Source organism: Phaseolus vulgaris, chromosome 3 (genome assembly GCF_051622355.1).
Source record: "Phaseolus vulgaris cultivar YP4 chromosome 3, ASM5162235v1, whole genome shotgun sequence".
In the NCBI taxonomy this organism is placed as follows: Eukaryota; Viridiplantae; Streptophyta; class Magnoliopsida; order Fabales; family Fabaceae; genus Phaseolus; species Phaseolus vulgaris.
This window is the reverse complement of record NC_143500.1, coordinates 41,600,165-41,613,401: the sequence shown is the minus strand read 5'-3', so window position 1 is coordinate 41,613,401 and position 13,237 is coordinate 41,600,165. Positions and strand designations below refer to the sequence as shown.

The window sequence follows — 13,237 nt, the reverse complement described above, 5'->3', positions numbered from 1 at the left end:
ATTTCCAACTCTGTTCGAGAACATAAATAAATAAATATATATATATATATATATATATATATTTATTTATTTTTAAAAAAATATAGAGACTAAAAAAATAAAATAAGCAATTAAACCCTTTTCCTATAATTAAATTAAGAATACATGTATTTTTTTAATTAACAATGAATAACTATTAATTTAAAACTTAAAATAAAAAAATTAAAGAGAGTAATATTCTGACAATAATTAATTGCTATTTAACGTAATTATATCTTGCACGTTTGAGACGTGAACTCAAGATTACTAATTAAACAAATATAATCATGATCCCACTCAATGATTCATTGAAGATGTATATAAAAGATTCATACTATGTCAGATTTTAGCATTGATCACTTTATATATTTTTAGAAGCATAAAAAGAAAATCTTCTTATCATGATTACCTTAGTTCATTAATATATACATTATCGATAATTGATTGACCACTTAAAAATATTTAAATTAAATAATAAATTTTGTGCTGAATTAACAAAGCATACTTAATAGTTTAAAACTTTAAATAAAATAAAAATTAATTTAAATATAAAGATAATTATATACCCACAATAATTAATTGTTATTTGATGCAATTAGATTTTACACGTTCAAGGCTTGAACTCAAAATTACCAATTAAACAAAAAATTATCATGATCAACAATTTCTAAATAGGATTTTAACATTGGCAACTTAATACATTTTTTAAAATATAAAATAATATCTTATCATAGTTACTTTATTTTAAATATAATTAATATTTAATAATAAATAATTACTAAACTAATCTATAAAATATGAGAATATACATTCGTTTCTTTGATTAATTTTTTTATGTAAATGCGTCCTTAAAAGGTTAATCTATTTGCATATAAGTTTTTTTATGTACATTTAATATTTAATTGTCAGACACAAACTTTTCTATTTATATTCGTTATTAAAAAAATATATTTAAATAAAATATTTAAAAAAATCTATTTACAATAAAATTATAATTAATAATCTATTAATCAAAGTATTCCTATTTTCGGGACTAATATTAATACTTACTTATGTATTAATACTAGTTAGCATACGTGCAATCAGCGTGTGTATATATATATATATATATATATATATATAAATGTAGAATATTTTTAATATATTGTTCAACTTTTTAAGCAAGTTATCAAAATTTAGTTTTCTAAAAAAAATAACGAAGAAGAAAAACTATACTAATGGGAATATCTAATAGATAGAGAGTGAATAAATATTTATTATTTATAACATGATAAAAAGTAATGATATACATATAAAAATTCATACAATATAACCTACTTCTTTTATATTTACTCATGTCCATTGTAACATCCTATTTTATTATAATTAATAACCATAATTTATGTAAAATAAATATATAAACATATTATATGTTTATAACTCTTTTATATAGGGTTTCAAATACACCATTATTATAGATTACAAATAAAACACAAAACAAAACAAATGCAATCTCATATAACCATCAAATGTGTATCAAAATTTATAAATCATCTTTTTAATGTTAGACTTCTGGTGACTCACAACACATAAACACTTACTCTACTTCTGAAAGACTCGTGTATTGAAATTATCATCATAAGACCTGCATCTGTCATACTACTCGTTGTGAATCCACACAGTCATGCGCATAAACATCTCATCATCTCATATGACAGGGTAAATTCATATGACATGAAATACCACTAGATTATATTTCAAACCGCAGACAAAGTCATATAAACCTCCTTCGACTCTCACCCACTGAATAACTTCATCTACGTCATTCCATTATATCAATAGAGTCAATATCGTCTCATTACGGGGCCTAACAAATCAATGCACCATAACAACAATTTCAACACGGTGTTTTATTTCCTGAAAACACTATGTCTTGATTACACTTTCACACCATTTCATACCTCATGTAACACATTAATACATCATTCAATCACATCATATTTTAAACTTTTCTAAACAATCCAAACATATATAAAAAATCACTTAAACACATAACTAAGTTCCTTTAAATAAAATTTATAATTTTCACTTAAAAACAATAAGTAACGATAAACTAGGCTTTCAAAAACAAAAATAAAAATTTCAAGATTTTTTTTTATACTGGCTTGAGTGAAAAAAAAATCCTCTTACTTGAGCGAAAGTAAACCCAATAGCACCTCCAAAATTTATCCCATTTTCACCTGAGTGAGATTCCTTTTCGCCTTAGTGAGATTGGATCCAAGAACACCCCATTTTCCATTTTATTCGCTTGAGTGAGAATTAACTCGTCTGAGCGAGATATGCAGAAAAATATGCATAATTATGCCTAATTTCATCAACAACAATTTCACTTCTAAAGTAATTTACATTATATCAATTATATAAATCAACCAATTGTTCAAATTTAAACAAAAGCATCTACCATAAATCATCCATGTCAAAATCAACATATTCACATTTTATTTTAAACAATATTCTGCATTACTCATAAACCATCAATCTTGCAAACAAAATTTGGAACTGGTGACCACGTCACCTCCACATCCAGATCATCTATCCTAGGGTTCTATTGAAAATTTAAACTAGTTTCCCTTACCTAAATCCTAAACTTTAGCAGATGCTCAATAAGAACTCTAAATCTACCAAAAGCTCAAGGTATCTTAACCTACACCAGATAATCTTGATAAAAAAAATCTAACTATAACACAAGGACCCTGAACTAACAAAGATTAACCCTGAACCTAAAAAAGTCACATGCAAAGCCTATGCAGAGAGACAAACCTAATAAGTTCAAAATTTGATTCAAAGATAAGAACAAAAATGAACTTATTCTATTAAAAATGATAATCGGGCAGTCTTATAGTATTCACTGTGAGGGGTCTGATGACAGCTTCCGATTGTCAAACTGACGAGAAAGAAGATCAAAATCTTAAAGAACAGACGGAGAAAAACAAAATTTTTAAAGAGACTATAATTCTTCTCAAATAAAACCCAAATAATTAAATTTCTATTTATATATTTTTATTATTTTAATAATAAAATATTTAAGTATATCTTAAGTATCACTTCTATCCTAACACTAATTTTCTAGATCCTACACCATAGCCATAATGCATAATAAATGATGTGAAAGAGAGATAAATATAAAAAAATATTTACTCTTGAAATAAAACTTCTTACATAGAAGAATAACTAAGGGTTTGGTGTGGAGCTGCTAGGGTTTTAGAAACTAGCAGCAGCAGTGACCACTACACAGAAAATGTCGAGTTCCATGGTCACGCTATCAAGGACCCTCTATCGCTCTCTTCTCCGAACCCCTAACGCGTATCACCACCTTCCACAACACTTCTCCACCGATCTCATTTCCGACTCGGACGAGGCTGACTCACCACCCGACTCACCACCCGACTCACCACCTGACTCACCCGCACCCGACGCCGCGCTAGGAGAGGAAAGGATCGTCGCCGATCGCCCCCTAGAGAACGGCCTCGACATTGGCATCTACAGAGTATTTCTATTTCAAATCCAATTTCACAATTAGCACCGCGCATTGTTCAATGTAATCTCAATTGTAGTTCTGTTTTTTTGTGTAGGCCATACTGGTTGGGAAGGCGGGGCAGGTACCGTTCCAGAAGACGCTCAAGAGTGGCACCGTCGTCACTCTTCTCTCTATCGGCACCGGTGGGATTCGCAACAATCGGAGGCCTCTCGAGAACGAGAACCCTAGGGATTATGCCAATCGTTCCGCTATTCAGTGGCATCGTGTCTCCATTTATCCTCAGAGATTAGGAACTCTTGTTGCCAAACACGTTGTTTCCGGGTGAGTCTCGCCCACGTGCCACTCTTTTGATCAACCAATCACTGCACATTACTGACGGCGCTTGTTGTTGTAGTTCAATGCTCTATGTGGAGGGGAACCTCGAGACCAAAGTCTTCACTGATCCAATCACTGGACTTGCCCGGCGAATTCGGGAAATTGCTGTTCGTCGGAACGGTAACTCTTCACTCTATGTGTTAATTTGATTGGTACTGTTGGATGTTTGAATGACTCTGCCGGTGTTGTTTCTAGCTCTGGATTTGCTCTTGTCTGTGCTTTTATTGTTTTATCCAATTTTCTTGTAAGAACTAGGATCCAGAAGTCTTTTTTTTTTTTTCTGAATTATTTATGAAGTGAGAATGTTGCTTGTTGTCTTGTGTTCTTCTGCCTTATACTCCATGACTCTTGCCCATCAGAAGGCTTGCTTTCCCAGCATTCTACTATAATGTCATGTTACTTGGTTAGTTGTTGCTTTCTAACATAAGATGCTAAATGGCCTAGGAATAATTTCGAAGTTCAAAATGCTTCCAATGTTTTGTTTTTGTATATATCATAATCCCTTGTTTTTTACTCAATTTCGTCTTACCTTAAAATCATGAATTTGTTAAGCTCTACAAATTAGAATATCGAGCCTTGTACTACTTAACCTTTTTATATTGAGTAAGGGATGCTCAAATTCATGATTCAATATATGTAAGTTTTGTCCCCTACTCCTTGTTGATCTTGCACATTTAAAAAACAAGAGGAATTAGTTGTTAGAAATTAGAATATCTTAGTATATCTTCACAATATATCTAATAATATCTTGGAATATTATGAAATTGAATTCTATTGGTCATCTGATTGGGGACGCAGCCTTGGGAGTGGTTTCCACCATCCTGTTTTCATTATAATATCAGATTTTTTCTTGTTTAAATATGTCAATGATCTTGTTATATTAGTGGCCTTTGGCGTATACTCGTCCTTGGCTTATTTATTAGTATAAATAATGACGATTTGGTTAGTATTTTGTAACATCATTGCATGCTACATAAATGTAATATTTCATGATTAAAAGTTCTTCCTTTCCCCCTTCCCTACATAAATCTTATAGTTTTAACATTAGTTTGTTATACCCATGATTGATCTGCTCTCCATATCTATCTGTTCTTCCCCTGTATCCTATTGGAACATAGATGTTGTCATGATATATTTCCCATTTTTCTCCATGGATTGTCAGAGGCTAAAGATTTTTAGGTAGCTTATGATTAAAATAATGTTTGCCATGTGACACAAGATTGCTTGATGCAATACCTCTTCCTTTCAGGTCGCGTTGTATTTTTAGGTGAAGGCGGTGATACTGAGCAAGATACACAGCAAAATAATCTGAAAGCTGTTGGCTATTACTAACGTAGATGCTCGAAATGGGAACTTGGATTTAGTTAAAATGGAGAATTTTCAATTTTGTAATTATGTCTTGATTTTTTTACCACAAAGTTATATGTTTTCATATTTGTCTGCATAAAACTCTTGGTGGTTTGGGCGATCTTGTAGTTTCTGTGTGCAATTTAGAATCAGGGAGAATATTGAGGCTCAACCTTCCTTTTTATGCATGGGGATAAAGAATGTCAATTTCTCTTTGGTTTGATCTCGGAGGAATAGTTCCTTTATGTTCTTACAATCGAGTGGCAAGTGAATGCTTATTTCTGGGACCAGATTCTCATTTTGCTCGATCGTCCTCACAATTCTGTAAAACTTTTGTGCTCAGCTTATACATCCTTCTTCCAAGGCCTCACTTAACTTTTCTGAACAAATAATTGTTGATTATATATTGATGAAATAAAAGTGAGTAGGATTTTCTCAACTTTTTTTTCATTATGCTGTCTCGAATTGGTATTTATACGCCATTGTTGGAAGTCACTAGAAGTTGGTTCCAAAGCGTTTGCGGTTTAGAGATGCTTCGCGTTTATGCCTACGTATTTGAAGCCTAACTGATAAGATTATATATGTGATGTTGGGATGGAGTTAGTGTTTGTTGTTTATGGAATTGAGTGAACTTGTGCAGTGTCAAGGTTGCAGGTTCCCTTACACAGCATTTTCAACGACTGATTTTCATTAACTTTACAAACTTGGTTTAAGTTTTCTATTGAAGGAAGAGGTGGGGTAGTTAAATTCTCTTTTATCCTAATTTTGGCTCTTTCAAAATTGAATAGATTTAAAAGGGAGAAGATAAGCTTTTGAACTAATTTAGGCGGAATTATATTTAATTTTATAGCTTTATTTTATCAAAGAATATAATAAATTGGGATAAATGAGTTTCTCATCTTAACTGTTTCACGTTTTGATTTTTTAGTTTTTTTGAAATTTTGTTGACAAGTTTTGATTTCTTGTTACTCAATACAAATTTAATATGATGTCACGTGGTACAATATTTTTCAGTATTATTTAGCTTTTTGATAAGTACGAAATTAATTTTTTTCTAAAAACTGAATTTTAGAATTTCCTAAATTAAAATAACAAAAAAGACCCTGTATACTAGCTAAACACAGACTAACATATGACTCTTTCTTAGTTTCATGTGGTGTCAAATGTCAACTTTGCTATGTGCAACATGACACCTTTATATAGTGCCACGTGGTTACTATGTAATGTAACTTCCCCTTCTCATGTTATCATTTAATGGATTTCATTTAAGATTCATAACTAAAAATTCATAACCGGATAAAATTTGTCAAATATTTGAACAAAAACTATAAATTAAAATTTGAAGTGGTTGGATGACAAAAAAAGAAAGTTATCTAACTCCTAATTTTTACACACATTTATAGTATCTTTTTCTGTCAAATGATTTATCTTGTCTCCCTTTTTTTATTCCCCTTTCTTATGTAGATAGTCATTTTTTATTGTATAGAAAATGTTACTCTTAACAATATAAGAAAAGGACAAGGGAATGATGCTTTGGTAGATTAAGGACAACCAATTTAATTCCATGAACAAGCATTTACGTTACATAATTAACACTCACGCTCACATCACCTCTATTAATTGTTAATCACTGTGACTTCACTGAAGATGAAAACTTGTGCAACCACGCCACAAGAATTCTCAATGCCATCCCAAACATATATATTTTTCATACATCATACTTGATATCACATACTAATTAAGACCATTATTTATTTATTTACCATTCAAACCAACCTAATACCACTTCCAACTTTATAATATTTTTATATTGCAAAACATAATGCAGTATATTTTACAAGGAAGATTCTTTTAATTGAGATGAAGATGGGTCTTAATTCTGCATTGTTTCTCTCAGTGAGTCTTATAGCTGGTGTTAAAGCATGAATTAGAGACCAAACATGATGGAAACATGAAGCAAGTTGTTTCCGTCTAGGTGTGTGTCTGTCTATATGGACATAAATTTTCTTCTTGTGAAATTGACTGTACACTAATTAATATGGCACCCACCTTTATCTTTTCTCCTTTCCTTTTCTTTTCCCCATTTATTATGGCAGAAGCTTAAGGTAGCATAGACAAACCAACGTGTGCTTTGGCTTGTGGAGTTGCGGGCTAATAAATTTGAAGTCAATCAAACGTTGGCTACAACTGTACAAACAGAAACCATCTCAGAGAAGTTTATCCCTGAGTTAATGATGATATAAATAAAGAGAAGAAAGAAAGAGAAAAGAAAAACCAGAGAATGGATGTGAGGAACATCGCTGTGGTGGTGGAAGATGTGGATGCAGCTAGAACTGCACTTCAATGGGCACTTCACAACATCATTCGTTATGGTGACATAATCACACTCCTCCATGTCTACCCTTTAACAAGATCCAAAAGCAAAAAAAAAGCTCGTCTTCTTCGCCTAAAGGGCTTCCAGTTAGCACTTTCTTTCCAAGACATTTGCAGCAACTTCTCCAATGTAACAACCCCTTCTTTTTATTTTCTCTTGTGCTTTTGTTCTTAGTAGTACTATATATACTATCATTTTTGTTTCATTTATTTTGACAGATTTTGCTTGTTCAAATGGGTATCTGCTATAATCTTAGGATTGTGTTACAGACGAAGGTTGAGATTGTTGTCACGGAAGAGAACCGGGAGGGAATGAAAATTGTGGCCACGGTGCGTGAGCTTGGAGCTTCGATGCTTGTGGTTGGACTTCATCATCATAGTTTTCTTTACAGGTAAGTAAGTCCTGTGATGAATATTTCAGCTTTCAACACAATTCCACCAGGTTTATCAGTTGGAATTGTAACTTTTACTGCATTCAATAGTTAATTGAATTTCTGAAGGTTGTGATCAAAGGTATTACCTCTTTAATTACTTGTTTTGTTATCACAAGGAAAGGTTTGTGGGACCTGGGTTCATTATCTAATCTGGATTCTGCTGAACATGAAAGGATCATGCTGTTGCCAGTGAGCTTCAGAATTGGTCACTGAAAACATTGGCACTTGCACATGCCTCCTTAATGGTGATAAAAAAATGCCAAAAGCATTTGGGCTCCACTTTTTGATTGGCCTTGCCCACAATACAAGTACCCAAGTTGAAACATGAAAGTGTTCAGAAATTATCCTTGCCTTGTAACCTTCTTAAACATGTTTTTAGTTACTTTAATGTTTTGAAAACATTATAATGTTATCCGAATAGGAAAAAGATCATGAATTACAGTTACAGAAACCATTGCACTACTCTGTGTCTTAATCAAAGTGATTCATTGAATTTTACTTGCTCCTGTCTAACGTTGTACAGAGCATTATTACTGAATCTAACAACTCAAAATTTTTTGACTGTTTGTGTTGATATTTGACAGGTTGTCGATGGTCGAAAAGAACATAGGTAACTACTTTAACTGTAGAGTGCTTGCCATCAATGAGCCTGGTGCGTCCCCACTGAGTCCAACGATAGGAGTGGAAGGCAGTTCAACCAACATGGACTTTTCACAGATTCACATATCTAACTTACAGTAAGTCTACTCCAAAAATTGCTAACCACCACCCACAACACAGGCCACGTATTTTACTTACAATTCACTTCTTTTGCTAATCACTCTCACACAAAATTTTATTAAATACTATTTTAACCATTCTCTTATCTCAATTTCGTTTTTTCATACTATGGGTGGTGTTAACACCCTTAACATAGAAAAGACATAATACACTTCAAATTTTAATAAATTAATATTTTATTTATTTTTATTTTATTTTTAATTTAAAATATTATTGTAATATTATACGCAGTTGTTAAATATATGTTTCAAAAAAACTTATGATATAAAGAAATGGTATTTTCGTTATTTTATGTCTGAAATTTACAAAGAAATGAGATTATAAATTTTAAATCATAAATCTTAAATTCTAACTGTTTAAAAAAAGTTAGTTTGACCACATATCCACCAGTTTACAATTGTGATGTATCATAATGCAATTTTAAAACAAAAATCTTATTTGGATAATTGTAGATTGAAATCTTCGAATTGATAATTATAATATTTTATAATACAATTTTAAAATTGTTTCATTTCTTTAAGTGAGGTCTATCTAAGATTTACATTTTAGTAAAATAATTATTCTTAATGTTTTAATTTAGTGCATAATTGTCAATATATTATCACTATTTTAAAAATCATTCCATTTTAAAAAAAAATGTATATATATATATTTTATTTATTTTTTCTTTCTCTAGTTGTGATCACTCTTTGTTTGAAATCTCTGACGTTGCATTGCAGAGTGCCTGATACCCCTAAACCAAAAGAAAAATATCGAATTTGTCTTGATCCAACTGCAATTATTTGTCGATTAAGAAGGTCAAGAAGAAGAAGATGAATGAAAAGTCAACACCTCAAGCATCTCTCTAAACTCACTCAGTTAATTGGACAATAAATTTTTCTTTTAAAGAAATTGATTTCTAAAAATTGTAAATATTTGTTTTATTCTTCAACATATTTATTTCTATCTAATGTATAATTTAAACTCATGGTTAAATTTTTAATACTTTAAAACAATATCTTAGTTTGATCCTTATAACTTGTATTTTTTTTTGACGAAATATGAATTGAACCCTTATATTCTTCAAGTTATCATATTTCTCTTCTGCCTTTTATACTCTTATATTGTATAAGAAATTATGAATGTTGATCGTAATTTAAAATGTAATGGTTAAAAGATTTAACAATTAACATAATGAATATGATATTTAGTAGTTTATTTTGCGACCATGATCTCGACTATGTTCACAATAATTTTAAAGTAAAAAAACAATTATTTTTTGTGCAAAATAATTAATGTAAGTTGTTTCTAAAAGTAAACAATTGTGAAACTTTTTTTAGTGACTTATATAGATATGTAAAAACACATAACAATCCATTTTCAATGCATGATTACATGAATATAGCCTTCTTTTTAACATGAAAATTTTCACAAATATTATACATATCAAACTTGAATAATTATTAACTATTATTAACATCTAACAAATATTATATTGATTAAGTATATGTAATTATTAACTCCCTTAATTAGAGATAATGTAACTACTAACAAATCTTATTTAGCTATTGGTAAACCTTCAAATATCAAACATGGAACTAACATCATTCCCTTTATAAAATACTGAAAATGGATAATAGATACAATTCTTAATAGAAAATAAAGTAGTTAATTATATTAAGAATCTAATAAGTCATAATTGATCATCACCTTACTCTCTTTGCATAAATATAATACTATAGAATTATCATCTTAGAATTTTAGAGTTTAATAAAGTTTGGGTTTAAAAGATGAAATTATGATGTAAATGATTTTCTACTCTTTAGTCACGAAATTTTATTTGTATAAAACTGAGATCTTACAAATTTGGAAATCATTTTGATTATCTGATAATTATAAAATTTCAAATTAAATTATTTTGTAATCAGAAGAGCATTGATTACAAAAATTGACACGTGTAGAATTTAAAAGTCCACAAAAAGATATTTTATTTTGATTCGGACAAAAAACATTTAATAAAATAAAATTTGTCTTCATATAAGTACGCATCTCAACCTAATATATTAATGTTTTTATTAAGTCTCTCTCACCATCATAGCTGCCAAAACCCTATCATTGTTTATTTATTGTCTTAATCTTATTATTATATCTCTTGACTTTTTTTATTTGTGTTGTATTCCTTAATATTTGATTTAAGGACCATTTTATCATTTATGTTATTTTAATTACTGTAAGGCTTTATTTACATTAACCTCAACAAATTTACTTAATTTCTACTAATCCTCCAATTACTTAATGTTTATTTATGTTCATTCTCAATTTTTTTTCAATCTTTGTTTATATTGTTATACATTTTTGTGTTGATGTTTTTTTTTTTTACATTTCTAATTTTTTTACTTTATTTGTTATTTTTATTAATTATTATGATGTATATTTATTTTTGCTTAAACACCATTTTATGTCATGTTAATTTCTTATTTGTTTTAATTTTATCTTGATAGTAATTTCTATTTTTTCATTTAAATTTTAATGATTTACATTTTTAATTTTGATAATTATTTGTTTAACTTTGACCCACATGAATATGAATATTTAGATAAATAAAGTTATTGAGGATATTTTTTCAACACAGGGCTTTCAGCCAACAATTTCGTGGATCTATTTTTTTTTTTTTGTTGAAAAGTTAAAAGCACTTTCGACTAATTAATTAAAATAAAGATAGAAGATTAAAATAAATTTAATTAGTTATAGAACTGGCAAATGATATAATTTGAGCATAAAAGGAGTAAAATTATTGATGTTGGAACTAAAATAGGGTTCAACTCTGTTTTTTAGTTGAGTTTGGAATTACATAGTTTCACGACAACCACTCAGTAGATAAACTAAAATCAAGTGATTATTTATTAAAATCAACCTAATTATTTGTGTTCTAATGTCAACATGCGACAGGAACATATGAACGTATGCCTTTTTTAATTAAAATTTTAAAACAATTATTCACGTTTTAATTACATAAGTTAATATTTATTTAACATGTTAAGTATTACATAAATTAATTTAGATAAAGTGTCTAATTTTCACATAATGAAAATTATGAAATTCCAACATAATCAATTATTTGTAGTATAAATAGTTAAATTGTTTTTACAAACTATCGTTGTTTTTGCCTACTATAGTTTGTAATATTTCTCGCTTTTTCGTTGTAATAACAATAAATAAATGAATAAATTAAATAACTTAAAAAAACTCACACAATTATTTTCTATTTTTAATAACAAAACAGCTTATCATTTTTCATTTATTTATTATTTTTTCTATTTCTTTGTACCTTTCAGATTCTGAAAGTCAACTTTAGAGATTGAGTTTATTTAAATAGTGATACAACTGATATATAATAATGGAAGTTTGAATTTGAGTTTGATAGAGAAGACATTGTAATACAAGTTGACTCTCCAGAACTTCCTTAGGTAAGATTTTAATACATGTATACTACATTTTAAAACTGTGTACAGGTTTATTTCAATTTTTTTTATATTTTTCAAGTATATGTTCATAAGTAAAATTATTAATTTTAAAAATACTTGAAAAATTATTAATATAATTACATTAAATTAATGAAATAAATTTGATAAGAAAATAAATATGAATACAAATTTATTCAATATTTAACTCTTACAAATATAAAAAAAGATTCTTCTATTCTTTTTATAATAGTTGTTTAATGTTTTTCATGCAAACAGTCTAACTTTTATATTTTTAATATCATTTTACATAAAATATTTATTCTCTCAATTTTTTATCATATAGTTTCTTTGAAAAAAATCCATGAATAGAATGGTTTTTTATAAAATAAAAACTCATTATTTTTTAAAAATTTTGGTGTTTTAGAAGAATTTTCTCATAACAAATCTGCAACTAACACAACAAATTATAAATTAATTATTGTTAAACAAGTTACTTCTTGTTTTTCAATATTTAATCATACAAAATTATTTTACATCTTTTTTAGTTGGCAAAATTATTTTACATCATTTTGCCACACAAATATTAAATTGAATATTGATCATAAATGTAACGATCAATAAGGTAATTATACCCTATTTGAATTATGAAACTTGTTTTCCCGTATCTATATCTTTTATCTTTCAAATCAATATTCCAATAATTAAATTTATCAAACGAACATAAAAAAAAAAAATCTATAAATATAAAATGTATAAGGCTGAAAGAGATACTTAAGCTTGTAAACTTAAAGTTATTATTTTAAACAAAGACAAACATGCATAATATTACAATCAATAATTAACTAGAATATTATGATTTATTTTTTAAACTTAATTATATGTTTAATGTTATAATTATGGACTTGATAAGTTTTATCATGTGAAGAAAATTTAACACCTGTTTTTCTAAA

General features: G+C 28.5%; 2 protein-coding genes across 7 annotated transcripts; both read left to right on the top strand.

Annotated features, from left to right (window-relative positions):
• The first annotated feature begins 3,215 nt into the window (after positions 1 to 3,215).
• LOC137807660 (Nucleic acid-binding, OB-fold-like protein) lies at positions 3,216 to 5,696 on the top strand. The gene is made up of 4 exons (XM_068608406.2): positions 3,216 to 3,544; positions 3,630 to 3,856; positions 3,930 to 4,030; positions 5,160 to 5,696. The coding sequence occupies exons 1-4, from the start codon at positions 3,296 to 3,298 to the stop codon at positions 5,240 to 5,242; spliced, it is 660 nt and encodes a 219-aa protein (XP_068464507.1). The 5' UTR covers positions 3,216 to 3,295; the 3' UTR covers positions 5,243 to 5,696.
• Positions 5,697 to 6,988: 1,292 nt separating this feature from the next.
• On the top strand, positions 6,989 to 9,910 carry LOC137807659 (uncharacterized). 6 transcript variants are annotated; one of them, XM_068608403.2, is made up of 5 exons: positions 6,989 to 7,232; positions 7,354 to 7,760; positions 7,850 to 8,022; positions 8,649 to 8,801; positions 9,564 to 9,910. In XM_068608403.2, exons 2-5 carry the CDS (start codon positions 7,539 to 7,541, stop codon positions 9,658 to 9,660), a joined length of 645 nt encoding a protein of 214 aa, XP_068464504.1. In that variant the 5' UTR covers positions 6,989 to 7,232; positions 7,354 to 7,538; the 3' UTR covers positions 9,661 to 9,910. The 6 variants fall into 6 exon arrangements, with proteins under 6 accessions (XP_068464504.1, XP_068464506.1, XP_068464503.1 ...); XM_068608405.2 differs by having other exon boundaries at positions 7,098 to 7,232; positions 7,901 to 8,022; XM_090299476.1 differs by having other exon boundaries at positions 7,120 to 7,232; positions 7,888 to 8,022.
• The last annotated feature ends 3,327 nt before the right edge of the window (positions 9,911 to 13,237 follow it).